This window comes from Glandiceps talaboti, chromosome 14 (genome assembly GCF_964340395.1).
Source record: "Glandiceps talaboti chromosome 14, keGlaTala1.1, whole genome shotgun sequence".
Taxonomy (NCBI): domain Eukaryota; kingdom Metazoa; phylum Hemichordata; class Enteropneusta; family Spengelidae; genus Glandiceps; species Glandiceps talaboti.
In genome coordinates this window covers 19,019,213-19,046,148 of record NC_135562.1, presented here as the reverse complement: position 1 = coordinate 19,046,148, position 26,936 = coordinate 19,019,213, and the positions used below count along the sequence as shown (strand labels likewise).

The 26,936-nt window shown below is 37.2% G+C and overlaps 1 protein-coding gene across 1 annotated transcript; it reads left to right on the top strand.

Moving 5' to 3' along the window:
- Positions 1 to 248: 248 nt before the first annotated feature.
- On the top strand, positions 249 to 11,328 carry LOC144445427 (eukaryotic translation initiation factor 3 subunit E-A-like). Its single transcript, XM_078134966.1, has 13 exons — positions 249 to 297; positions 433 to 587; positions 872 to 931; positions 2,257 to 2,314; positions 2,630 to 2,790; positions 3,954 to 4,058; positions 5,312 to 5,437; positions 6,257 to 6,381; positions 7,280 to 7,499; positions 8,098 to 8,207; positions 8,919 to 9,021; positions 10,362 to 10,499; positions 10,965 to 11,328. The coding sequence occupies exons 2-13, from the start codon at positions 498 to 500 to the stop codon at positions 11,004 to 11,006; spliced, it is 1,338 nt and encodes a 445-aa protein (XP_077991092.1). The 5' UTR covers positions 249 to 297; positions 433 to 497; the 3' UTR covers positions 11,007 to 11,328.
- Positions 11,329 to 26,936: the final 15,608 nt, after the last annotated feature.

The following is a 26,936-nucleotide window of genomic DNA, read 5'->3' as shown; positions in this document are numbered from 1 at the left end:
CAACAGGCTCCCGATAATATATCCTGCGGCACAAAAATATAGAACTTACTAAAATAAAACAATGTGTTACTCTAGAGTATCAATTGAAGTAAATGGAGGCTAAACTGACCAGTGGCAAGTTTTGATGAAGTTAAGCTGTTAATTAAAGCATTATAACGCTCATTTGTTAAATTTCAACATCTGACTGCAACTTCAGTGTGTGTTAATGCGCGTATGTAGTTCTTTAAATTTCCCACGATCCACTCTCTATTTTAGGATATTTGGAGTTATTAAAGGTTGACAAAAATATTTTTCATGGTAAGTAATTGAAATCAATTTAAATAATTCATTTTAAGTGTGTGTGTGTGTGTGTGTGTGTGTGTGTGTGTGTGTGTGTTTTATAATCATGTGTTTCGGTGCGTTTACGCTTCATATCCGTCTCCCCTATTATAGAGTGGAATGTACTCTTTCCTGTCCTGTCTGTGCAATGTAGTGTGGGTATATTGCAGCAATCCAAAATGGCGGAATTCGATCTGACATCGAAGATTGGAAATTATTTAGACCGACATTTAGTCTTTCCACTTTTGGAATTCTTGTCGGTGAAAGAGGTAAGTACAAACAATCTTTTGTGTCTTCCAACGACCCAAAACTGAAACATTTCCGCTTGTTATGATCGAAATTTCCGTCCAGCTGTGTTAGTACACTGTTGCCTTGCTGCATTACATGGACCACATGTGCATGGTGGTTGTACAGTCGTCATTCATATGTACGAATCATATATGTAGTTTACTATACTCTGACGGTCACAGTTGCTACGATATCTGTTTCGGAAACAGTAAGAAACACCCTGATGATGAGAAATTTGATAATGAATGTTTGTCTTTTATTTCAGATTTACGATGAAAATGAGATGTTACAAGGAAAACTTGATCTTCTCAGCAAAACAAACATGGTAAGAACTACAATTTTCAGTACAATATATAAATGTAATAGAGAGGGAGAGAGAGCGAGAGAGAGACAGAGAGAGAGAGAGAGAGAGAGAGAGAGAGAGAGAGAGAGAGAGAGAGAGAGAGAGAGAGAGAGAGAGAGAGAGAGAGAGAGAGAGACGCGTAAGGGGTGCAAGAAATAAGAGGAGGCTCTGGAGAGAGAGAGAGAGAGAGAGAGAGACGCGTAAGGGGTGCAAGAAATAAGAGGAGGCTCTGACTTGAGTATGGAGTCAGATGTATTTGGTCGGTATGATTCAGTTCTCCGGCAGAGATCCTAGTGGTCTCAATCTTGTGGTCAAACACAGATGCTGATTCTTTTGAGGTCGGCTCCAATTTTCAGCTTACACATCTCTCCCAACTTTCCAAGGCAACATTCAAAATGATTTCCATTTTTTTTCTCGCACAGCTAAAGAAAAACAATTTTTTTTTTGTCTCAAAAACATGACTTCTGGGTTGTGAATGATAATGAGATAATGTTGCATCCTCGTTCAGTAATTTGTATGTGTAATTTGAACAATGTGCATCTGCTATACACATACACATACATGACCCCGTCGTTTTGGTCTGTGTGGACTTGTCAGTGAACGAGGGCCCACTATCTCATTATTTATTTTAATGCATCGTTTGCAAGTTTGAGAGCACTTGGATTTCTGCCTGAGAATAAGAGTCATACTAATCAAATACATGTAAGTGTATATCTGACTCCGTACTGGAGTCAGTGTCTCCTCGGACTAGGGGACCATCAGATACAGAACAGCAATGACACAATAATAACCAATTACTGCTAAGGGATATATAAACTCAGTATATAATTCTGTGTAGGTTAAATTGTGTGGTACATGTATTAGCCATTTCTTATGAAGTTTAAACTTCAGTCTGCTGATGAAGTCCTTAGTGAGAGGACGAAAGCTTCAGGTACAGCTTTCCAAGAGTTGGTAGTGTTAGAAATTGAAAAGTTTAAACTTCACTGGAAACTCAGTATATGTACATGTAAAATGTCTATGCTGGAGTAAACAGTGCTCAATACATATACAATGTATGTATGCAGGGCACGAAACAAACAACGTGAGGGTATTTAAGTGATGCGCGTGCTGACAAGAAACAATTCTTTCTTTTTGGGGCCTTATGTAAAATAAGATATTTACAAATTAAATAATGCATTCTCAGGCTCATTATTTTCATTTGAATACATTACCAAGTTTTATCGTCAATCAGTACCAGACTAGTTCAATTTAACAATAAACTGTAAATCAATACTGTATTTGATAATGTCAAATAATTTCAATTTCAGGTTGATTTTGCTATGGATGTGTATAAAACCTTGCATAAAGAAGCAGAGGTTCCAGAAAGTGAGTATTTGAAATAAATTGGAGAGACCTTACTTATAAATAAACATCTCTAAATAGTTGTTTAGTTAATCAAACTTACCATTTTGACATTAATATTTCACCAGATTTATTTGCACACAAAATGAATAAATAGAAAAGTGAATTTTACATGACACATACATGTACCATCTTTGTGTATTTCCTGGGTTTATTTTCCCCCTGTCTGCCGGGAGGCTTTTTTGGAAATTCAAGGACGGCAAACAAAGTATTTAATTGATGGAGCCTTAATATTGTCAATTTGTGTATGTAACATACCTTTTTCATTTTCAATACCAGAATTGAGAAACAAACGTGCAGAGGTTGTGTCAGAGTTGAAAAAACTGCAGGCAGAAACAGAACCTATCGTAAAGATATTTGAAGATCCAGAAGTGAGTGTACAAATACAGAGTACAAGAGATGGAAGACAATTCTATGATTATTTATCAAGGAACCATGGGGTAAGTCACACAAGTGTAATCTGAAGGAAAACAAATTGTTCTAGCATATCAAACATGCCGATGTATATAAAACATTCATCTTTGTCACTTGACATTCACCAAGCCTTCAGCCTGGATTGTTTCAAAACAAAACTGAAGATTTATTTGTTCACCAAAGCTCATGGTGTACTTTAGCCATTCAGCGCTACTGAACAGAACATTGCTCTGGAAATCAGTACTATAGAAATTTGAATGATTGATTGAACCTGTAATATTTTTGATGTGCACTTAGACTTTACGATTTTGTAGTTTTCATCAAGTTATAGACTCTAAGATACGTTGTGTTGTTCTGCCCTATCAGGCTTGTAAATTTTAGTACTGGCTGATGATTTTGTATGAATGTGATATCTTGACTAACAAAGTTATTGTCTTTTAAATTGGACATATGGATAAGGATTTCATACTTATTTTGGATTGTTTATTTATTAAACAATTTGATCCATACAATGTACAAATGTACTTGAAAAATCAATGTGAAACAACACATGCCAAGTCCTTGTTTGTAACACAATACAGTACAAAAGATTAATAAATGTGTTAAATGTTTGTTATGGTACGGACAATAACATACTTTTTTACACATCTGTTAGCATTTTGTAATGAGTTAGAAGCACAGACTTGGTCAATGTTGTTTCAGATTGATTTTTCAAGTAGGAAGCCATGATCAAATTCCAAAATAGATACCAAATCCTTATCCATATGGCCACTTTAAGAAAAACCTCAGTTGCTCTTCTCACCACTATATAGATCTAGAAACATACGTGAACATAAATACAATGCCAACTGTGTTATCTGATAACAGGAGGTCATAATATACAAGACCAATATTTAGACTGACTGTTACTGAGCACACTATATTTATATATATAGACAAAGTTGGATTGAACCTTAGACCGAGATTGAACACAAGACATCTATTTTACAACCTCCTGTTATCAGATACCACACTTGGTGTTGATTGTTTGAACTGAACTTTCCAAAGACTGTAATTGTTTATGTACAGGGGTCTCATCAATCAAGTTTATCTTGAAAATCACAGTTGTGTCTATTGCATTCACACTGGTCATGTGAATTTCAATGTAAGATAGTTATAAGAATAAGCTATATATATTGTTGTATTTCAGTTTGCACCTGAGATGTTGGATACCTTGTATAAATATGCCAAGTTTCAATATGAATGTGGTAATTATTCAGGAGCTGCTGAATACCTCTACTTCTATAGAGTATTGGTAAGTTATGTGTGTAATGCAGTTTTCTATACTGTTGTGTAATGCCTTAGGTAGTTGGATATCCTACGCGTATATAGTATTGGGAGTGTAATGCTGTGTTCTATATTGTAATGTCTCAAAGCAGTCGGATGTCTCAGTACTTCCTATAGAGTAAATTTGGTTGTAATGTCACGCAGAGTTATGTACATTGTAGTGCAATGTCTGGATCAGCCGAATATTGCCTCTTCTGTGAAGTATTGGTGTGTTATGTTGTAATGTAATGTAATGCAATGTAATGGAATGGAATGTAATGCCTTAGGTACAAATGTAGCATTGGATATCTGACTTCTGTATAGAGCATTGATTAGTTTTGTCGTAATGTCATGCAGAGGTACAGTACATGTACATGTAAGTAGTGTAATGTTTGGAACAGCTGAATGTTGCTACATCTGTTTAGTATTGGTATGTGTTGTTGTAATGTAATACCATGCTACATGTATGTATTGTAATGCCTGGTCAGTGTGATCATGATAAACTTGTAGGAGGTTTTGTGGTAGTGTGTGTGTGGTACAGTAGTGTGTATATGACCGAAAGTCAAAAATTGTTGAATTGATTGTCTGTCGTGGTATTTGGTGGGAATGCTACACAGGAGGTCTAGTTAAAAAGTTGCTCAAGTCCAAATGATTACACCATAGGTATGTATTTTGAATCAGAATGTCTTAGTCATGAAACATCTTCCTGACAAATAGATCTGAACTTTGAGTTAGGGGCAATGGCAATGTCGCACAAGATCAACAAAAAAAACCCCCAAAACATTGTTTGTTTATGTAAAAAAAACTTTTATCAATTTATCAACATCTCAGTAGAAAATACAAAAGTTGTTATCATTGAAGGAGTGAAAGTTTTCCGTCGAAATATGATTAGAAGTGTGAAAATAAAGTTCAGCAATTCCCCCCCCCCCCCCCCCCCCTTAGACCCTGCCCCCTTAGCAAACAAAGTTCGCTTATTGAGCTTGTGTGACATTGTGCAATCGTCCCTGTTGGCCGTTTGTAGGAGTGCCTAGATGAATGTTTCCACCTTTCTATGATAATACTCGAAAGTCACACTTACACAAACTATGTGACTTCACATTCCTGAAGAAGATTTTATGACACAGGTTGAAAGCTAGGATCTATTTGAACATTTTGATGCACTAGAAATTTTTCATTTATTGTGAACGTTGGATAAATTTCTAATTCTGCAATGTGTCCTATTCTTGTTTTTAAATTCAACAGGTATTACCCAATGATAAGAGTGCTTTGAGTTCACTCTGGGGAAAACTTGCATCAGAAATTCTGATGCAGAATTGGGATGCAGCTCTTGAAGATTTGAACAGACTCAAAGATGTCATTGATTCAAATGTAAGTTAACGTTAAAGGTTGTCACGGTGACTAATTTTTTGTGGGAGGTGGCTAGATCAGAAAAGTACATTTAGGGTGACAACCAGCTATTGAGAAGCAATGAAGCCATAACAACCAATCACTGCTCAAGTTAGTCATTACTGACCTTTGAAAAAGTTGTCTTTTGGTTACATAAACTTCATGTATGAATTCTAAAAAGTAGATGGCCATGGGTAGCCAAGTCGCCGGCTATTTGGCCATTCAGCAATGACATTGACCCTTCAAGTTGCATATGCATGCTTGTTGCATGTAGATGTTAGTGCTAGTGTGGTGTTACTGCTGAGGTAACCAGATGCTAATTCAGGAAAATACAATTTTTGAGCTATGAATGCATGTATATGCAAAAAATTAGTGTTGGTGACTCAGACTCTCACCACTGGGGGCGCTACTACAAATCCACCCAGACAAGACTCTGGGGGGTACATGTACTTCATGTCCAACATTGCATGTCAAATGATCCAGGTCCTGGTCCTTTTGCAACAGGTCTGCCTGTCTGTGACTGATACAAATTACAAATAATTGGCCTTATAAGCCCATTCTTCATGACTGGAAACAAGTGTACTGGATGACTAATGATTATAAAAAAGGATTTCCATGTATGTTTAACATTCATGTGATTGTCTGTACTCATCTGTAAGGTACATGCTGTGTCACTCTATCAGCCACCGCTCATGTATGTCTATGTTGAATGGAGCAATACCCAACACACTGCAACCAGAGGAGGTCAATGAGAATGTAACGATACAATACATCTTACACAGTCTAAATTGTCTATTGCAGGTATTTGTAACACCCTTACAGAGTCTCCAACAAAGAACCTGGCTCATACATTGGAGTTTATTTGTATTCTTTAACCATCCCAAAGGTCGTGATGCTATCATTGACTTGTTTCTCTACCAAGCACCGTAAGTCAATCCAGTTACTCACCGCATAGTTTGGGAACACTGAATTTTAGTACATGTATGTCACAAGAAAGTTTTGCACATCAATGCGATTTCAACTGCACATTGATAATCGTAGACTAGTTAAATTGATCAACAAACAATAAATTTATACGCATTATATGAACATTTTGTGTGTCAGTGGCACATCACATTGACTTAGAGGGTATACTGGTCACCACATAGTAAGGAATAGGGGAACACCAAATTTTGATGTATCCAAAATGTTTAGGTGTCAGTGACACTTAAAATTTTGGTGCATCAGAAGAAATTGAGCATCAGTTGCATACCAAATTGGCTCAGGAGGCACATTGCTGATAGTCAATTTGCCATTGTCATGTGATTGATAATCTTGAAAAATTCATCTTTTTTTAACTCAAGGGTTGTTTGAGTTACTTTCGTGTGGATGCCATCTTGAAAGTGGAGTGATAGTGTTTATCTTCGTGAACACAAATTGTGCATACATGTATATATAAACAACTTGTTGTAAGCTTTCACCACTGTTGTGAGTTGCAAACAGAGATCAAGTCACCAGTGAATCATACATCAAAAATTTAGTTTGTATAATAACATATTAAAGTGTCCTTTACATTGTATAATCGATATTGGGAAGAAAAAAGAGTTTCCTTGTAAGTTGTCCATTGGCAATGTTAAAAGGTAGGGAAAAGAGTGTGATCACAGATTGTTTGCTTAGAAAGCAATCTACAATTTTCTCCTTATAGAGGGTTTTCATTGTCACATCAAATACCCCATTTATGGTAACTGTATACGACACCCTGTTTGTTGCATCAGTAGAAGAGTGTGCTCCCGTTTGCACAAATGATCATGTGTACAATTTCTCTCTCTTTGTTCTCTGATACAGCTACCTGAATGCCATTCAGACAATGTGTCCACACATTTTACGCTATCTGACAACAGCTGTAATCACCAACAAGAGAAGGCGGACAGTGTTGAAAGACCTCGTCAAAGTAATACAGCAAGAATCCTACACATACAGAGACCCTATCACAGAATTCCTAGAGTGTCTCTATGTCAATTTTGACTTTGATAGCGCACAGAAGAAACTGAGAGAATGTGAAACAGTAAGTGTGCTATGGTCTGTTATACACTTATTACCTACTATATTATGTGTACAACTACACAAGTACATTTTTGATATTTACCCACAGGTGATTCAGTACTTAGATATTATTCCCCAATATTTTTCTTCGTTCAGCCAAGGAAAATATGAGTGACCTAAGGGGCCTTTGTCACTATGAGTTGCTACACGAGTAGTGACAACCCTTATGTCACAAATATTTTTCCGGCTGAATGAAGAAAAATATTGGAGAACAACATAATTATACCAGCACCAATAATATCAAAGCAGAAAGTAATGGCAATTTTGAATGTTTTGACTCGTATTTCGAAAACCACAGAACCGGTGACATAGACAAGCATTGTAGAACAACCAGGGTATATCTTCCATATTTTTTGTTCAACTTGGGTCATGCATGGTATAATATATGATATTACAAGTACACAATGTAAGTCATTATTATGTCTAACAAAACAGTTTCAATTTTTTTCCATTGCTGTGAGTACAGCTGTACATGTAACTGCCACAGATTTTCAACTGATTAAATTTCATGTCTTGATTTGTACCTTTATAGTAATTGTTGACAACATTTCATCTTTCAGGTGTTAATAAATGACTTTTTCCTGGTCGCCTGTTTGGATGATTTTATCGAAAATGCCAGACTTTTTATTTTTGAGACCTTCTGTCGCATCCATCAGTGTATTAGTATAAGGTATGTTACTTTCCTGTTGTACTTTATACGTAGACATCACATTGTACAGGCATGATGGCTAAATGGTTAGAGTGGCTGGCTTGGAATCTGCAGGTTGCAGGTTCGAGCTCAGTCTTACTACAATCTGATGTGGTAAAAGTGGCTAGATGTCTTTATTTATCTCTATTTCCATCATGTTGTGTGTCGTTTGTTTTGAAATAGAGGTAAATAAATAAAGACATCTAGCCACTTTCACTGCATCAGATTTTAAACAGATCGTTGCCACCATTTGTTTGTGAATAACTAAAGTTTAAATTTTTCTATACTAAAACTTGTAAAAGTCGTTCTTTTTCCCATGTTATTAGGCTTTTTCTAGTATCACAAAAAATTGTTTTAAATTTAAAGACAAATGGAGCAAGTCTTCAACCAATCGCTATTAGAGTGAAATACATTTCACGTTACCTCAGGCTATGGTCATACTTTGGGACTATGCCCTCTAGTGGCAAGTGCTATAAATTATTTTGTTTTTATGTACCGGGTCTCAGTATAGATATTGTTTGTACTTTGTATGTATGAGTGTATTATGCCTTTATGATTGTGTTTGTCTGTGTGTATCCACATACTTTGGCTTGTATTTGTATATTGTTTATTGAGCAATACCCAGGTTTATTTTCAATTGTTATTGCTGTAAGTGCATGTACAAGTAGTAATAATACTTTATACCTTACACAGTATGCTGGCTGAGAAATTAAACATGACTCCAGATGAAGCTGAGAAGTGGATCGTCAACTTAATTCGTAATGCTAGGTTAGATGCCAAGATAGATTCTAAACAGGTAATCCCACAATCCTTTGCATCTGACTCTCTTGAGATTACAAAATGGCTATTGTCAACAAAAGGAATGTAGTAGGCCAGTACTCTATATAAGTATAGAAACCATAGTGTTCTTTTGACTGAAGGGTAGATGTCTTTCACTCCCAACTTGTATTTGTGTGCCTGTAGTCAGGTCTGTCTGAAGGGTAGAAGTCTTTCACTCCCAACTTGTATTTGTGTGCCTGTAGTCAGGTCTGTCTGAAGGGTAGATGTCTTTCACTCCCAACTTGTATTTGTGTGCCTGTAGTCAGGTCTGTCTGAAGGGTAGATGTCTTTCACTCCCAACTTGTATTTGTGTGCCTGTAGTCAGGTCTCTCTTAAGGGTAGATGTCTTTCACTCCCAACTTGTATTTGTGTGCCTGTAGTCAGGTCTGTCTGAAGGGTAGATGTCTTTCACTCCCAACTTGTATTTGTGTGTCTGTAGTTAGGTCTGTCTGAAGGGTAGATGTCTTTCACTCCCAACTTGTATTTGTGTGCCTGTAGTCAGGTCTGTCTGAAGGGTAGATGTCTTTCACTCCTAGCTTGTACTTGCTGGTCTTCAGGTCTCTGAAGGGTAGATGTCTTTCACTCCTAGTGTACTTGCTGGTAGTTAGATCTCTGATGTGTAGATGTGCATGTCTTTCACTCACTTTCACAGAGGGCCCCAAAGAAGATTGGCCTCAGCCAACTGGGCTACCCTCTTTAAATATAGTTTAATAAAAGAATAAAATAACTAAAAATTTGCAACTTGTACTTGCTTGTAGTTGTAGTCAGGTCTTGGATGCACAATTTATCAGTTGGCTGTGGTGGGAAAGCTAAGATCTTAGCATACTTGCAAGCCTGCCACCAAACTATTCCAGCATAATTGAAGGATATTGACAACCTTCCCTACTGAAAAGAGTGCATGATATTCTGTTGAGGGAATCAACCTTCTTAAGTACAAGCTAGGATGGGGACATTAGCCCCGTCTACACGGCACTAAAAATCCTACCTGAGGATTCAGGATAGTTTGAAGCCCATGTAGACTCAAATACATCCTAAAAGCATCCTGAAATCCTCCTGACTTCGTCCTATGTACTGTCAGGACGGAGTCAGGAGGGAACGCGTGACATCTACGCTGCAGCCTTCCTACGTGTAGACACAAATCTTGGGATTGCCTCAGGTAGGATGACCTACGTCTAGATGGGACTAGTGTAGTAGCACAGGTTATCTATGTACATATACTACCACTGCCTACAAATCAACCTATCGATAATTAACATGTGTAACAAATGTTGCCTTCATATAACAAAAGTGAACCCTTTCTCTCATTCATCATCACAGGGTCATGTTGTCATGGGAGTACAAGCCAACTCAGCATACCAACAAGTGATAGAGAAAACTAAAGGTCTTTCCTTCCGAAGTCAGATGTTAGCTATGAATATAGATAAAAAACAAGCTGCAGCACAACAGGCATCAGCGGTAAGTCTGGTTATTTTTACTATACTGTCTGGCAGTTTTATCAGACATTGCTGGACTGTGATTTACACCTGGGTATGTTTATAACAGTTTTTCCTTTGTTGTAACACCCTTGAGTGAAGGTGTAGATTAGAATTTGTATTTACAATATGACAAGATAGGTTAACACAATAACAGGGATAACATTTCCAGACATGCCTACTCATTTGAAATGAAAACAAAACATGAATTATATTATACAAGTTCAGTATGAAATGACAAGAACATGCTCCCAATTTGATTGAATTTAAAAACCTTTAATTTTACATTTTGGCACAGCTCAGAGGATCTTGTGTGAGAGCGTGTGACTCCATAGATTTTACCATGCTACAAGTAAAAGCAAAACTGTTGATAACAAGTTTGTTAGAAATGGAATAAATCAGTTGACTATAATGTAAGTAACTTGTGACTTTCTGATCAACTTTACAGGTACCACACTGGGGAGCACCAGAAATGGCTCAAGGATTTTAAAATGAGGATGGATATACCAAAACTTGAAACATAGACATCCACACCACCCTGTATCATCACACTTATCTATTCTCAGAACATAGCCATGAAATATACTTGTCTTCTGTTCTCATCTCTACTCATCATCAATTTTCATCCATTTAGACTAGAGGGGTGAGCAGCCGTGTCTGACTCTTGTTCAAACTATTTTCATTACATGTATGAAAAATGTACTAAACAATGAATACACCTTTTGAGGTGAAATACGAATGCCATTTTGCCATGAAAATATATCAACAGAAGAAGTGCATGCAGACTTTCTAAAAACCTCTTGCACCTCATAATATGGGGGTGGGGGGGGGGGGCTGATATGACAACGGAAAACCAAGCTTTTGGCTTAATAAGATAGATACAAAGTAAAACAAAATGTGGATAAAAGCTATATGTTGGTTTAATTTTACTTACAAAATGGTTGTATTTCTGAGATGACTTGTATGATCTTGCAGTGCACATTGTGAGGACTTTCAGTGTTACACTAGCTGACATTGTGAGGACTTTCAGTGTTACACTATCTGACATTGTGGGGACTTCCACTGTTTTCACTGTCTTGATTACAGAGTAATTACATCTGCACAACAAAGACACTGCTATCAAACCTTGACATCAAACAGTGATAGTTTTAATTTGTATCTTATTTAGCTGAAAGCTATGTTTCTGTAAAGTATATTGGTAGTCTTAGGATATGTTGGTTCAGCGCTATCAGGCTTCTAACCATGTTTAAGTAAGGAACAAATATCATATCTGACCAACTAAGAGTGTTTGCTAACCAAACCACATAACAGTAATAAACCATAAGTCCATAACCCTAATCTTTTGTGTTCTTTGGTTTGTTTCATTTCCCGTATAAAGACTGTTTGTCCTACTATTAAAGTGGCCATGTGGCTGAGGATTGGGTATTTATTTTTAATTTTTAATCTATAAAACAATTTTATCATGGCTTCTTCCTATTTGAAAAAAATCAATGTGAAACAACATTGACAAAGTCTGTAACGCAATACATTTCAAAAATCTAAAAAAAGTGTGTAAAAATGTGTAATTGTATGTACAGTAAAGATTTTACACATTTAGTAATCTTCTGCAATGTATTGAGTTACAATCAAGGACTTGGTATGTATTGTTTTACATTGCTTTTTCAAGTTGGAAGCCACAATAAAATTGTTTTATAATTAAAATCCAAAATTAATACACAATCCTCATTAATGTGGCCACGTCAATTCAAAGGCTAAGTGAATCTCTACAAGAGTGGTTCTGAATTAAAGTTATTGATGTTATTTGTCACAGTGCATCTATACAATGTATAATTTGAAGATATGACTGCTGACATTAGACTGTGGACAACTGGAACCTGTTGTTTACTTTCCCTGTTTGTAACAGGTTCTGTTTGTCCACGGTCTGATGTCGGCAGCTGTATATATAAAGCATGATCACAGACATAAGACTATTTTCAATATTGAACATGTGGTTATCATAAATTAGAATAAATTATACATATTAATTAGCATAAATACATAACAATGAGCTTCATATCATGCATTACATCATCTCCTGTGCCAAATCCATCATTATTGACTTCAAACTTGAGATATAACAAGGATGTCTACGTACCTACAAGTGAAAAAATTAAAAAAAAGTGAACATTTAAAACAAAATTTGTACACGAGTCCATTTTCATTGTGTGTGTGTGTATGTATGTATGTATGTATGTATGTATGTATGTATGTATGCATGCATGCATGTATGTATGCATGCATGCATGCATGTATGTATGTATGTATGTATGTACGTATTCATGTATGTATGTATTCATGTATGTATGTATGTATTACATACGCATGTGTAGATGTATGTAATGTATGTGTACATATGCATATGTAAGTAATGTGCGTGTGTGTATGTACGTACGTACATGTACGTACGTATGTATTATATATATTCATGTATACACAGTATGCTTGTGTGTGTATGTAGGTACTAGGTAGGTACGTAGATGTGTATGTATGTGTATGTATGTATGTATGTATGTATGTATAAGCTCACAATATCTTGCATCCACCAAGTTAGATTATTCATTCGAAACGCTGCTAGAGTTACTCTGAGCTATAGTGAAATCATAGTCGTCTTTATTTTAAACCCTAATTCTGTATTGGTGGTGGCGGATGAATAGTTATAGACAGATGGATTGACGGGTTTATGTGTGTGTTATGTATGTTTGCGTGTGAATCCAGAGAAGTACATACATCTCTTTGCCAATTTCTTTTATACGACCATAGCGGAGATCACTTTTATTGTTGAGATATTAATAGAAATAGGGTGTTAAAATGTCGACTAGATCAAATGTCTGCCGGGTCAAGCAAACAAGCCATAACTATGAATGTACTAAAGGAAAATGTACTCGAGTCACAGATGTTACATTTACACCCGCCACTTTCCGAGGCTTTTTCTTTCAAAATACAGACACAAAATTATTACGTACTCAACGGGATTGATGTGGCACCCAACAACACAAACATACAGTTGGCATCTACAGGGACATCACCACGGTATGACAGACTGAAGAGGCAGATACACAGGTGGAATGGATTACATTTAATGACGTTGTCAAAGAACCGCAATGGTTGACTCTCTCGTAAGTCCTTTCATTAGATGTTTGCCAAGACGTAAAGTGTATTTTATTGTCCAAAATATTCTGTGTCCAAACATCTAAAGTTTGGTAAATGTGCTACTAACTATTTTTAGTATGTTAAATAATCTTGACTGGATTTGTTACTTACAAGTACCATTTATGAATTGTGTATGTGTAAATTATAAAACTTGCAGACGGGTTTTTTTTTTAGGACAATGTTAGAATTGAGTCCATAATATTCCATTTTCCAGCAGTAGTTCGTTACACTTCGGAAAAATTGTCAGGGATCTATACTAAAAATTTAAGTTAATTATCTCGTCGGTCGTATTCAAACCCAGACCCAGTACACTGCTCTGCATGTGACATATGCAGCTTATCAACATAATTGACCTTTGACCTAATAAAGAATAAAATAATCTATACGAATAGGAATGTTACAGTTTATCGGAGATATTTTAGAATTAGCGAGGACGATTTTACATGTAAATGGGCTTACATATTTATTGATCTTTCCTATAATTTAGGATGTTACATATTTTTTCTATGTATTGCTCAGAGCCAGAATCGTAACTTTTACTCAAACGCATGCGCACTGGGGAATAATATTGCGTTGATATGACGATACTAATTTGACCCTTAAACACAATAACCACCCTCGGTTGAGATGAAAAAAATAAGAATTTAACAAAAATCCAAAATGTGGACATGTCGATCATCATATAGCGAAAATGGTGCTGGATAGTTTGCCGTCTATATATACGTATATTGATTTTATTGATTTCACCAGGAAATAAAAAAAATATATAACAAATAAATTAACAAACCATATCAATCAAATTAAGTCAAAGAATATTCAATCAAATACATCAGTAATTACATGGACCTGGTGGGGGTTGTAGAAATAGTTCTACAGAACTAGTCTAGCCAATAACCTTTACAGAAAGAGTTAAGTCGAAATACTGGGTGAAACTCGGGTAGCGAAAAGGTAAAAAAGCAAAATGTGATAAGAATACTTGCGCAGACTATCAAATATCTTGATGAATAACCGGAATATATTTGCACTACACTTGTAGAGGAAACAACTGTAGTTGTACCGGTAATTACTGTTTTCATCGGGAAGTAGCTAACGGTATGAATCTGCATTAATTCAGTGTTATTTTCCTCCAAGTGTTTAATTTAGGTGGTCTAAGTTTCACCATGGTCGGTGCGGGAACAAGTAAGCCTCTCACAAGAACAGAGTGTCTTTCTACTAGAAAAAGGAAATTTTCCATCAGTGCTGTGCATTTAGATATGTGACGAAAGAAAGGCAAAACAAGGTGTTATTATTAGAAATAAGAATGTGGGTTGGTTTGTCATCGCTGCGCTCCTTAACGAAACAATGTACCCCCCTTAACAAAACAATACCCTCTTCGTCAGTACTTGAAGAAAGTCATCATTGCAAGTGACGCTGTAGTCCATTTTATGGTGTGTTGAAATGTTGTTATGTTGCACCTGTGATTCTCATCGACACACCTGTATCTACGTATGGCTTGTATGTACTAAACCGGCCCTTCCCTTCACTTTCTAGTAACATTGTTGGGCTAATTTAGACGTACAGCGTTAACTTTTGCCAGGATTCACACCTTTATGTTAGTCAGGGATGCGGGAAACCAGCGTTTCCGGGCCCATACGGTAAAGCGCCCTTGTCTCTTCTTAGCCAATTCTTTCGTTTATTTCTGCAACTATTCTTTAGTGGTCTGAGGTTGAATTGAATGACATATCTGTGCCGTCCTTTCGCGATGAGTGTGGAGGTGTGTTGGCTTTACATGTATACGTGAAGTGTTTCAGGGTTATCCTTTGAACAGCTATAACCATTTTATTTTGGTCGCCAGGGTGTGTTTACCTTAAAGCCGTAAAGAAGTCTGTAGGTGTTTACGATAAAACTTGTTGCGGTGATTTTACGATAACATTATGGATACAGATTTTCAGTTTAAGTTGTGCCTTGAAGTGAGTATAAAATCACCCCATAGTAATAAATTCTTTTCGATGTAAATGTCGTTAATTTTGCGATTCTCATAGCGATGACAAATTAAGGGGCACCCCTCCCGCGCAAAAAAAAATCATCTAATATTCATCCATTTTACCGAAATGTGATGTCACAGTACATGTCTCCAGGTAACTAATACATAATTAAATTGTTGCTATTCTTTTTAAACCACTGTTCAGTAAGTTGAATGATAAAATCAATTTAATATGAAACTATACCTTGTTTAGGTCGCTGAAATGTCACCACTTGAACCCTTGGCAGTCGACGTCGCATTTAACATTGATAAAATTGAAGGAAAAACTACAAGAAACCTTGAAATACATGCATGGATACGTATCAGTATATTGCGTTGATGGACTGGTGCATGTATACATACATACATACACACACACACACACACACACACACACATACCTACATACATACATACATACATACATACATACATACATACATGCATACATGCATACATACATACATACATACATACATACATACATGCATACATGCATACATGCATACATGCATGCACGCACACACGCACGAACATACGTGCACATATATAAATATATAATGCCAACATCATCATAACACATAGATATAATGTCAGATGGTAACCTATTTATATCTTGCCTTGGTATCATTTGTTAAAGAATATTCATTCCAAACTTCAGGATTGAATTTATTTATAAAGATTGTTCTGCTCACCACTTTTTCACTCCTACACACACACACACACACACACACACACACACACACACACACATACATACACATATACACACACATACACACACACACCAATATATATATATATATATATATATATATATATATATATATATATATATATATATATATATATAGCGCTCTGCCACTGCGGTATAGAGCACTGTCTTAGCAGATTGATACTCACCAAGTTATATATATATATATATATATATATATATATATATATATATATATATATATATATACATGTATGTATGCATGTATATACACACACGCACGCACGCACGCACACTCACGCACGCACACACACACACAGACAGACAGACAGACAGACAGACAGACAGACAGACAGACAGCAAAGTAATGTAAAGTAATTCTTCGATCAGTACGCTATTCCAAGGTCATCATGTGAGAGTACATCTGTACCTGTCATCAACTAATGAGTAAACCATGTACATGCAGACACACGTGCATGAATCGGTTCCTTGAATCCCTAGAATGAGAAGTAAGAAAACAGCAAATACCTATGCGTAAATTCTTCATGGTATTAGGAATTGTTTATAGTGTGTGAAGTAGCAGTTCAGTTTACCGTTACCAACAATCTAAACAGTGCGATTAGGGCAAGTAAATTAGATCTATTGGCTACCGGGCAACAACGTACAGAGAACTACAGAGAAGAAAGTGCCGCGTGAAAGTGCTTCTGCACTCATCTGAAAGATTAACCCGATCTTGTAAATGGTGCATGCGTCTAACTTTTGATAAATTACAGGTTAATTCAATTAATGTTGTCCTTCTTGGTTGTAGTCGGTTGACAGAAGCATCGCATGTAACGAGATCGAGTTGCAAGTTGTTTGCACACTGTGTCGATTCACTAGGTTTGGTAATCATTCGACCTTGTCGTTACACCAGCAGATTTTTCCGTGTCGCCATTTTGAAATCGCGGTGATCAAATTTTAAGTAAATTTTGAAACTTTCTGCTTCCTTTTCGGAAAAGAAGGAACTGAAACGCTTGTTACTACGATGACTTTAAAAGTCGATCCAAAATTGTCAAACATATTTCACTTATAAAACGTCGTTTATTGTTTCCGTTTTATTTCAACGAATTTTGAGCAGCATTGTATGTCACGTGGTGATGCGGCTCGGTCAGGGCGAAGAGAAACCACATACATTCGTATGAATACGAGCAAGGGCCTCAAGCAAATATTCGCGAATATACTTGTTTGCATAGGAACTTCAACGAAAAGGCAAAGATGAGTGTGTTCGACCTACAGCGCTGTTTGCAGCTGGCTGTTGGGCACCTTTGGCGTATCTTTCCAAAGTAAACACTCGTAACTTGTCTATTGTTGAAAAATGACTATGTAAGTGTAGAATACTATTCACTTTCATTGTTTACACTGCACAAATCTCTGTGTTTACAGATCTCGCCAACCTTCATGAAGACGATCAACAAACACTCCATATCATTCACAGTGTTTGGAAACAAACATTCACAACCATCATGCCCCCTGCTAAAGATACTTGAAACAAAAAAGGAACTAGCCGGCCTAGCATCCATGCATCGATCATACGCTACGCCCATGTGAGCTTACACGGTTTCGACCAGATTTTATCTCCCGGCTTCAGGTTTTGTCCAACAAGTTGATTCCTACCGTCACATTTTAATTTTCAAGGCTCGGCAGAAATTCAACAAAGGTTGGGTGGGTTGGTGGGTTGGTCGGTGGGTGGGTGGGTGGTGTGGAGATCGGCAATTTTGGGTTTGCATTGTTTTGGAATACACTCACAAAATAACAGTAAATCTTGGTCATATATTGTTTCATCATCATCATCATCGTCATCATCATCATCATCATCATCATCATCATCATCATCATCATCATCACCATCATCATCATCATCATCATCATCATCAGGCAATGTTATTGATCTATGATCAGCAAGCAGATGTATCAATGGGCCATGCAACTAAATTTTGTCTCAACTCGGTTTACTATTGTGACTAATATCAGCTTCAATTCGATGCTGCTAATGTCTGTGCGAGCGCCTAGTGATGACGGGTGAGGGTGGGGTGTGGTGGGTATTTTATATTCAGCTAATGGTCCAAACCAAGATATTTTTATACATGCATTTCTATTTCATTTTAGATCCACATCTTAAAATAATCCCCAACATTTGCATTGCTTACAAATTAGCAGTCAGACGGGTAATCCAGTTGGATAGAGTTCGCATTTACTTGTCATCACAGCCAGAGGAAATGTCGCCAATTGCCGATTAATCGTCATTTTAACGGGATTGAACGAGAGTCTATATACTGATTCAGAAGTTGTTTTAATTTTCACCAGTAAAAGCACCTACATCAGTAACTGGATTGACCGGTGACTGTCATGATATTTTGACGAATTTGAAGTTGTCATGCGCAGGTTTTTGGCGCGCCGCACGAATTCCACATCAGCAGACGATAAATGTGAACTCTCTGTCGATGTGATGCCAATTCCACGCATGGCAACTATTGCACAACCGAAATGCTAATCGCAAATGATGACAATTTGAACTCCCGACCTTGCTATAGCAAAATCGACGTGCTTTAACTAAAAGCGACAAGAAAAGAACGGAAATTGGAACGTTTTAGCCTTAAAATGGCCATTGCAGTCGACTGAAAGATCTGAACAAACAGCGAAGCCTCAAAAGTAATGGTTTTGAACGGTTTGACATTGTGCGTATGTAATTGGGCGAGGAGTTGTAGAAATGGAATAACATAGAGTGAGGGTGACTTTTCTTGGCTGGTTGTATTGTTCCAATGGATAAGCCATTCTTTTGCATTTCAACGAAAACCTTCAGCCCTGTCTTGCATGTTGAATAAGCACTTTAAAAACTGAACCGATGGGACACATCAAAACAGAACAGCCAACCGCCATTGTTGTGGGAATAATGCCTTCCGCAAACTTTCCAGTTCGGCTTTTCAACCATATTCAAGTGCAAATTTTGCACTGAAGTAGCTGCTTATCACGCCCTGACATCTGTAGATACTTCAAAAAGCAGCGTTTGATCAATACTAAATCCGAATCACAAGAGAAAGACTGTTTGGTTGAGACATACAGAGCCCGCCTGCGACGTTACCTGAAATTGTGGTGCTTGCGAACACATAATATTATAAAGAAGGTCGCGGCGTCGCGGAAATCGACATGGAAAGCCTACTTCCGAACACGTTTGCGACTGTACCCGAACACATGCGAATGCGTACGAAGATCACCGATACTTTATTTTTCGACCCTGCATAGTTTTTCTCAGTCCTGACGCACAGGAAACATTCAGGAGATATACAACGAGTTTATATATAGAACTTTGTCAAGATCAGAATCTAAGAGAGATAGTTGGATTTGATACACGGTGATACTAGTCTGGCACTACCGCCATGCAATGGGTAGAGATACTTGGCCTACACTGTATATTTTGAGGAAACCTACTGTAGAAAGTAGCAAATAAATGTATACAACTGACAAACATTCTATCAACCTACCTACCTATTTATCACCGTATCGTTCTTCCTACCCCGGCCTCCTACAATACGCCTATCCTACCTACCTATCTTCCCCTACATGTACCTATATCTACCCACCTACAAACACATATCTAGTCATCAGCCTACCTACCCACATATGTTATTTCAAAGCCCTCTACTTACCAACCTACCCACCACGCCTGTCAAGTCTACCCACCTACCAACCACTGTCCCACTGTGCATCCCCCGTACCTGTAGACCAATCCATTTACCTACAAACTCAAACTTTATACCTAACCTACCAAAATACATGCCCTGTAGAACTGAATGTAAATACCCATCCATCCCACGTACCCCCTAACGTAGTAAACTACTTACCCAACCACGTACACCCATCTACACATCTCTTTTCTTGACCGAACTGCACACGTACCTACCTACCTACCTACCTACATACCTTACCCTACCCTATCCTATCTACCCTACCTACATATTTGCCCCTGTGTCACTAACCAACCAATCTCCACATGTACCTACCTACCCTATCTACATATTTGCCTTAGTCACTAACCAGCCAATCTCCACATGTACCAACCTACCTACCTACCTACCTACCTACCCTACCCTACCTACGTGACATATTTGCCTCACTAACCAACCAATCTCCTCATATACTTACCTACATACCTAGCTACCTACCTACTTACCCTACCCTACGCTACCCTACACTACGCCTCAGACTACTAAAAAGACTACCCTAACTACATAAAATTTGCTTCACTAACCAACCAATCTCCACATGGTACCTACTAATATTAAATGCCAACCTACCTAGTGTACGTGACACTGTCCATAGGAATTAGTCACATTGTTCTAATTCTATGTTTGCCTTGCCCCCAACACACTAAGAACAATGCATACTGACAGGTCGATCCTGTACAGTTGTCCGTACGTGATTTCCGGCCAACATTTCACCCTATATAACAACATTACTGTCTGAGGTAAAATACGCAAGGTTTTAAGTTTTGGTGTTGATTTCTGAAATCGTAAACGAAACACTGGGAGGCTGATTTTACCGATAACCTGTCTGTAGATTGACAGTTTCGACACACTTGACGATATTGTTACTGCTTGTAACAGTACGGTAGTTGAAACTAAAAACTCTAATTGTACTGGTAAAAGAAAATAAACCAGCAATTTACGGAGAACCCATATATTAAAGCCTGAGGGATTAGTCTCTAACTGACAGTATTTGGTGGTTACTTCAATTTTGTTTCACGTGACATGTACTTATGGTATATATTCCAATATCAAGAACAGAATCCTTGGCCAGAAATCGATAAAACTCTCATTAGGAATTTGTATATAGTTCTAATATGTTATCATGACGTAATTTTTTTGATACCATTAAATTCGAAAAAACAGCAGTTATAACGGCTTATTTAAACAATCTTTAGTACATTATGCAGACTCAGATTGGTTTGGAATATGTTTCCTCTGTCTGTCTGTCTGTCTGTCTGTCTGTCTGTCTGTCTGTCTGTCTGTCTATATGTATGTATGTATGTATGTATGTATGTATGTATGTACGGACGTACGTACGTACGTCTGCCTGCCTACCAGTTTGTCTGTCTGTCTGTCTGTCTGTCTGTCTGTCTGTCTGTCTGTCTGTCTGTCTGTCTGTCTGTCTGTCTGTCTGCCTGCTGTCCGCTGTCTCTGTCTCTGTCTATCTTCCTCAACGGAACAAGTAAACCTGTAAAGAAACATTTTATGCTTTACAATGTCAAAGTGGATAATTATATTTTTTTCAAGTTACACAAATAACATCAAAGTTGCTATACCATCTTTTGTTTTTACGTCGAACTCGATAACTAAAGGTCATTACTACTGTCCTAAAACATTACTACCAACCCCTTTTGCGGCAATAGTGAGATATCCTAGACCGCGAGAGCGAAAGCAGTTCTCTGGTTCCCGAGATTTGTTATTTTCTTACGTTGAAGCTACGAAAACAAAAGTTCTCAGAGTGTCGCCATAAAACTCTCAAAAAATATTGTCAAAGTTAACCTTATTCTCGAACACTTTCGACAACGAACGGATAAGTGATTAATGATTATAATTCAACACGAAATAGCACACGTAATTAATCGTTGTACGGAGTTTGTACAGAAAATATAACTACTGTACAGAGAAATACATATAGTTATTCTACCTGATCACGTGATCTGTACGTTTCGGTGTGGTCTGTACAGGTGTATCCGTACGGTACAGTAATCATTGAAGAAAATGACACTTTGTTATCTTTCTTAAGACGGACAAATACTCACATAGTGGTGGATTGGACAATTGTATTTAGTTTCCTTGTGATAAAAACGTCTTAGAAGGGGTTTAAAGTAAGAACACAAGATAATTTCACGTTAGCTTCTTTTCCTTGGAAAGCTTTAAGAACGCCCAATACCTGTCAAATACAGACTACAATGCAGTAGTGTACGTACTAATTACACCAAGCGAACAGAGTATGTAATTCAACAGGCATCTAAAGGGAAACTGCAGTCAAGAATAAATAAACGTAAAGTAAAATCAAAACAGCTCGAGGTCACCAAAAATAGCCTTAATCCAAATCGCATTACGCATTGCAATGTATAATTATGTAGTGTTGGTATTAATGGCGTTGGTGTTGATTTCTTGGCAACGTTTGGACCACGTGTATGGCTATCCGACTAAGTAAAGTCTAACACGACAGACAGACAGACAGACAGACAGACAGACAGACAGACAGACAGAAACAGACAGACAGACAGACAGACAGACAGACAGGGAGGGAGGGAGGGAGGGGGGGGGGAAAAGACGTTTTGTCTGATCTGATTTAGTCAAAGAGAATTGGAAAGCGTAAAATGAGAGTGGGGCGGCACAAACAGTTAGAAAGAGAAGCATATTGCGACATAAAGAAGTTATATTCAGAGACTCGATATGAAAGACAAAGGGGTTGGCGTGCAGACAAGGGGATGTGGAAGATGGACAGACAAGGGGAAAGAAAGGAGATCTAGAAAGATCATTATCACTGAATATCACTATCTTATCTATGATCAGATCATAGTATATCGTCTTCTTGAAGGTATGATTTCTACATGCACATGCAGTGGTGACATAATTGAACTTATTGTTTAGCGGACTTTGGGGTATTTGTATTTTGGTGTTTGTCACAAATAGGGTCATTTATTCTTGGTCTCTTCATTATTTTCATAATAATTTCGAGAGAAAAAAATTACCAGGCAATTTTTCAACTTGGTAGAAAATAGTACTTTATTTTAAGACTGGGTTGGTCAGGGCGGCTCAACGATATTGTCGTGTTTCATTTAGTAACTAGTCCTGTCAAACAGCACATATATAGAGTCTATACACGGCCTGGTCCCGACTTGGAACATTCTTCTCCCATTCAATACTCAATTTTACTGTCTCAATATTGGTACCGGTATTGTGCGTGGATTTCCAATGATTTTCTAATTTTCTAAATATATATATCCGAAGAAAACCTGTCGTCTGGCAACTCTCAAACACGTCCCATGGGAAACTTTGTAAATATGCTCAATCCAATCCGATTAGATTCACATTATTGACTCCCAAGTTAATTGGATGTATTTGACAGGAATTTGGCTATTTCCTTAATTAACACGATTAGAGGAGAGATTGTACTACTTGCCGGTAAACGACAACAATTCCAGTTCGTGCACAAGTCGAAGTAGCGGGGATTTCATTCCTCATTTACGTTTAACTCTTGAAATCTTTTAAACAGAGGTATTTTGTCAAGAGTTTAATAATAAAAGAAGCATAAATGAACTGTATAATTGTATGACGTTATTCATGATAATACCTTTCTTGCAATCGCATAACTCTGTTTTTTATTCCATTGTTACAAGAACAGTATGAGATTTTCAATTATCGCCCAATCCTTGAATTTGCTCTGGAAATTCCTAAAAGCAAAACAGGTTCCCAACTCCCATCCCCTTCTCTCTGGCGACAAATTAGTAGTTTCTTGCTCCCCTTGCAGGAACGTGTTCTATCGCTGCCGTAAAGAAGTGTTGTGACTTTGCGACAATACTTTTGTGTTGTAAATGCGGGTCTGAAATTCCTGCACTATGCATGTGTGGTCAGTGCTGAAAAATTCACTTTATTTTTACTTGACCCAACCCCCCCGGCCCCTCCACCTCCCCTCCATTTATCTAGTTGTATCACAGATTTTAATCAAACCCCTTTAATGATCGCATTTCGTGCGTTGGCACGGCCAGAATGTTTTGGGAACCATAGCATAGACAGTGCCAGAATCTTGTATAATGGTCGTTATCTGGCAAAATCATTATACGAGAAGTTCAATTTGCGTTCAATTCGTTGACATTCATTCATTTGTGTGTACATATGACTGTGTATATAGCAGAATAGAACGGATTGCATATCACGCTCAAAACATAATGAAATTCGTCTATCGATCATGGACTGCAGCTGACGATACTACGATATCTGAGGATATTATTGTAAGAACTGTAAAAACCATTGTTTAGGCCTGGCTGTGATGAATTTTTTGTCAATGTGCATAACCCGTAGTAGCGGCCTGAATATGGCTATCCATTGAATTGAATTTAATCGCAAGAAAATAAGTATGTAATCTTCCTCGCTCTGTAGTGGGAACTTTGGAAGAAAATCGAAAACGTAATGAGTCTAAGACAGTCATTAGGTATTTCTTTTCTCTAGGGGGATCATTGCTAAATCCAAGTAAGACACACATCGAGAGAGTGAGAATTAAGATTTCTCTTTGCCTCGTCTTTAGATATTGTGTTTGTTGAAATAAGCAGACCGACAGACCGGTGATTAAAATCTATTTCTGAATAGGATTACCACTGCAATTGACAGCTTAAGATCACATCAAGGTACACAGGTAAAGAGTGATTTGGACATTTTCAAACGGTGTTGTTGCTCACTAAAACATGTATTTGTAAAAAAAAAAAAAAAAAAAAAAAAAAAGGAAGAAGAGAAGAAGAATGTGCCGTGGGGACACAATTCTCTGAAAAATCAAAATTCTTTATTTCTCTCCAAACTTTGACAAATGAAAGATTGTGTCTGGTCCTTTTGACATAAAAAAAATCATGCTCCGTTTTATGTTCAGTTTTAGGTGCCTGCTGGTGAATCCAGAAAACTTTGGCTAACGTTTGAAGCTTGCATAGTTAACATATTGCGTAATCATTAAAAAGTCATTGATTATGCAAATTAACCATATAGCTTCTAACATTAAGCTTTGAATGACATATGCACTTCTTTACCAACAATGCCCCTATGTACTTAATTATCTGAAATGTAAAGGTTGCATTCAAAAGATGTTGCCTCAGTTGTCAAAATTATTATTGATACGAATTCCATATCACAATTAAAAACTACATATACAACAACATCAAACTTGAATGTTATCCCAAGTTGTCTAGACTCACCAACAGGCACCTAAACCAACAGCGCGTGGCCAGTATAGGCACAGACTGAACACAAATGAAGCATGATAAGAAATTACATTTATCTATTAAAGTCCATCTATCCCTTTTATGGTAGGTCTGACTCCAACTTGTCCTCACATGTCGTGTGTGGTGCCCTTTGAAAACTATAGTTTGTAAAAAGTCTGTAAAGTAACAAATACACACTCAACTCAATTTGCTATGAATATGGATTGCAAGGTCAATATGACATTGAATCGAAATCATATTATGAGTTATCCACAACCTCTTGACTCTACAGGTAAAATACTTTATCACTTGGTGTTCGATCGAGTTCCAAACCGGAGTACCCGTCTCTTCATGTACGTGCGCTCTAATTAGTAGGCCCGGCACTTGTGAGATATCGCGGACATGATGACACCCTTCAGTGAGATAACTACTAAACTCAACTCTGCCCTTTGCATGTATTTTATAAGATACCATCCAGTGTTATCTGCAACACTTTATGTTAAGCAAACTGATGTAAATATTGTGTTAAACACCCAAAGTTAATTGAAAACTTTACCAACTAAGGCTCAGCTCTCGCGATAGCATGTGATGCATGGATTCAAATAAGACTTTGCGTTCGTGTCTTACAAGTTGTCCTTAAGCATTGCTACATTTTATCGTCTGGCTCAACAACGATGAATGGAAATCGAAGCTAGTTGACTTGTAATATAAAAACGTCCTCTGGTGCGACAAAAATATCAATACTATATCGTTACTACATTTTATCGTCCGGCTCAACATATACCTTTTACTAACATTGCTACATTTTATCATCTGGCTCAACAAACATTGCTACATTTTATCGTCTGGCTTGACAAAAATCTTTTTAGCATTGCTACATTTTATTGTCTGATGCAACACTATTTTTAGCTACTGCTTTTTATCTTCTGGCGGGAGTGACAAAACAAAACTATTATGTATCAACATTGCATATTGGCACAACTCGCTTCTTTCTGCGATCTAGTATCATCATCTCAGCAGATGGTCAGTAATGTACATTGTAGCAATTTATCATTGTTTTCAGGCATATATTACAAAAGGTCTATTATTTTGGTGTTTTTTTGCCAGACCATAAACTGATTAAGTTTTTATCAAAAGTCTGTAGTACCACATCAAACGCGGTGTTTGTAACATAATAAAGCCAGACAATAAAATGTAGCAATGTTTTTTATTATTGCCATAGTTACGAATCATGTAATACTGTTAGCAAGATTTTTGTCGGGCAGACGACAATTTGGGGTCCATTGCATTGTATGCGTTATTTTCGTCATCACGTGCAAATCTAGTTTTTTGAAGATAAATATCATATAATGGAATAAACTCTAGTAATTGATTTGACATACCAATACCACAGGGTCTATTTAGGGACAACTATTTATAATTATTGCGATCTTCCCGCCAGGTACTAGTGCAATCTCTACATTCTTGGGGCGCCAGACAAATGTCAGTCTCGTTCCCGACATATTTTCTTTGCTGCGATTGTTCCCAAGGAAAACGT

Excerpts from the sequence above, each read along its gene's own strand:
- LOC144445427 (XM_078134966.1), top strand. The coding sequence starts at position 498 with ATGGCGGAATTCGATCTGACATCGAAGATTGGAAATTATTTAGACCGA. Across the intron at positions 932-2,256 it reads TTCTCAGCAAAACAAACATG|GTTGATTTTGCTATGGATGT; the intron begins GTAAGAACTACA and ends TTTCAATTTCAG. Across the intron at positions 5,438-6,256 it reads AAGATGTCATTGATTCAAAT|GTATTTGTAACACCCTTACA; the intron begins GTAAGTTAACGT and ends TGTCTATTGCAG.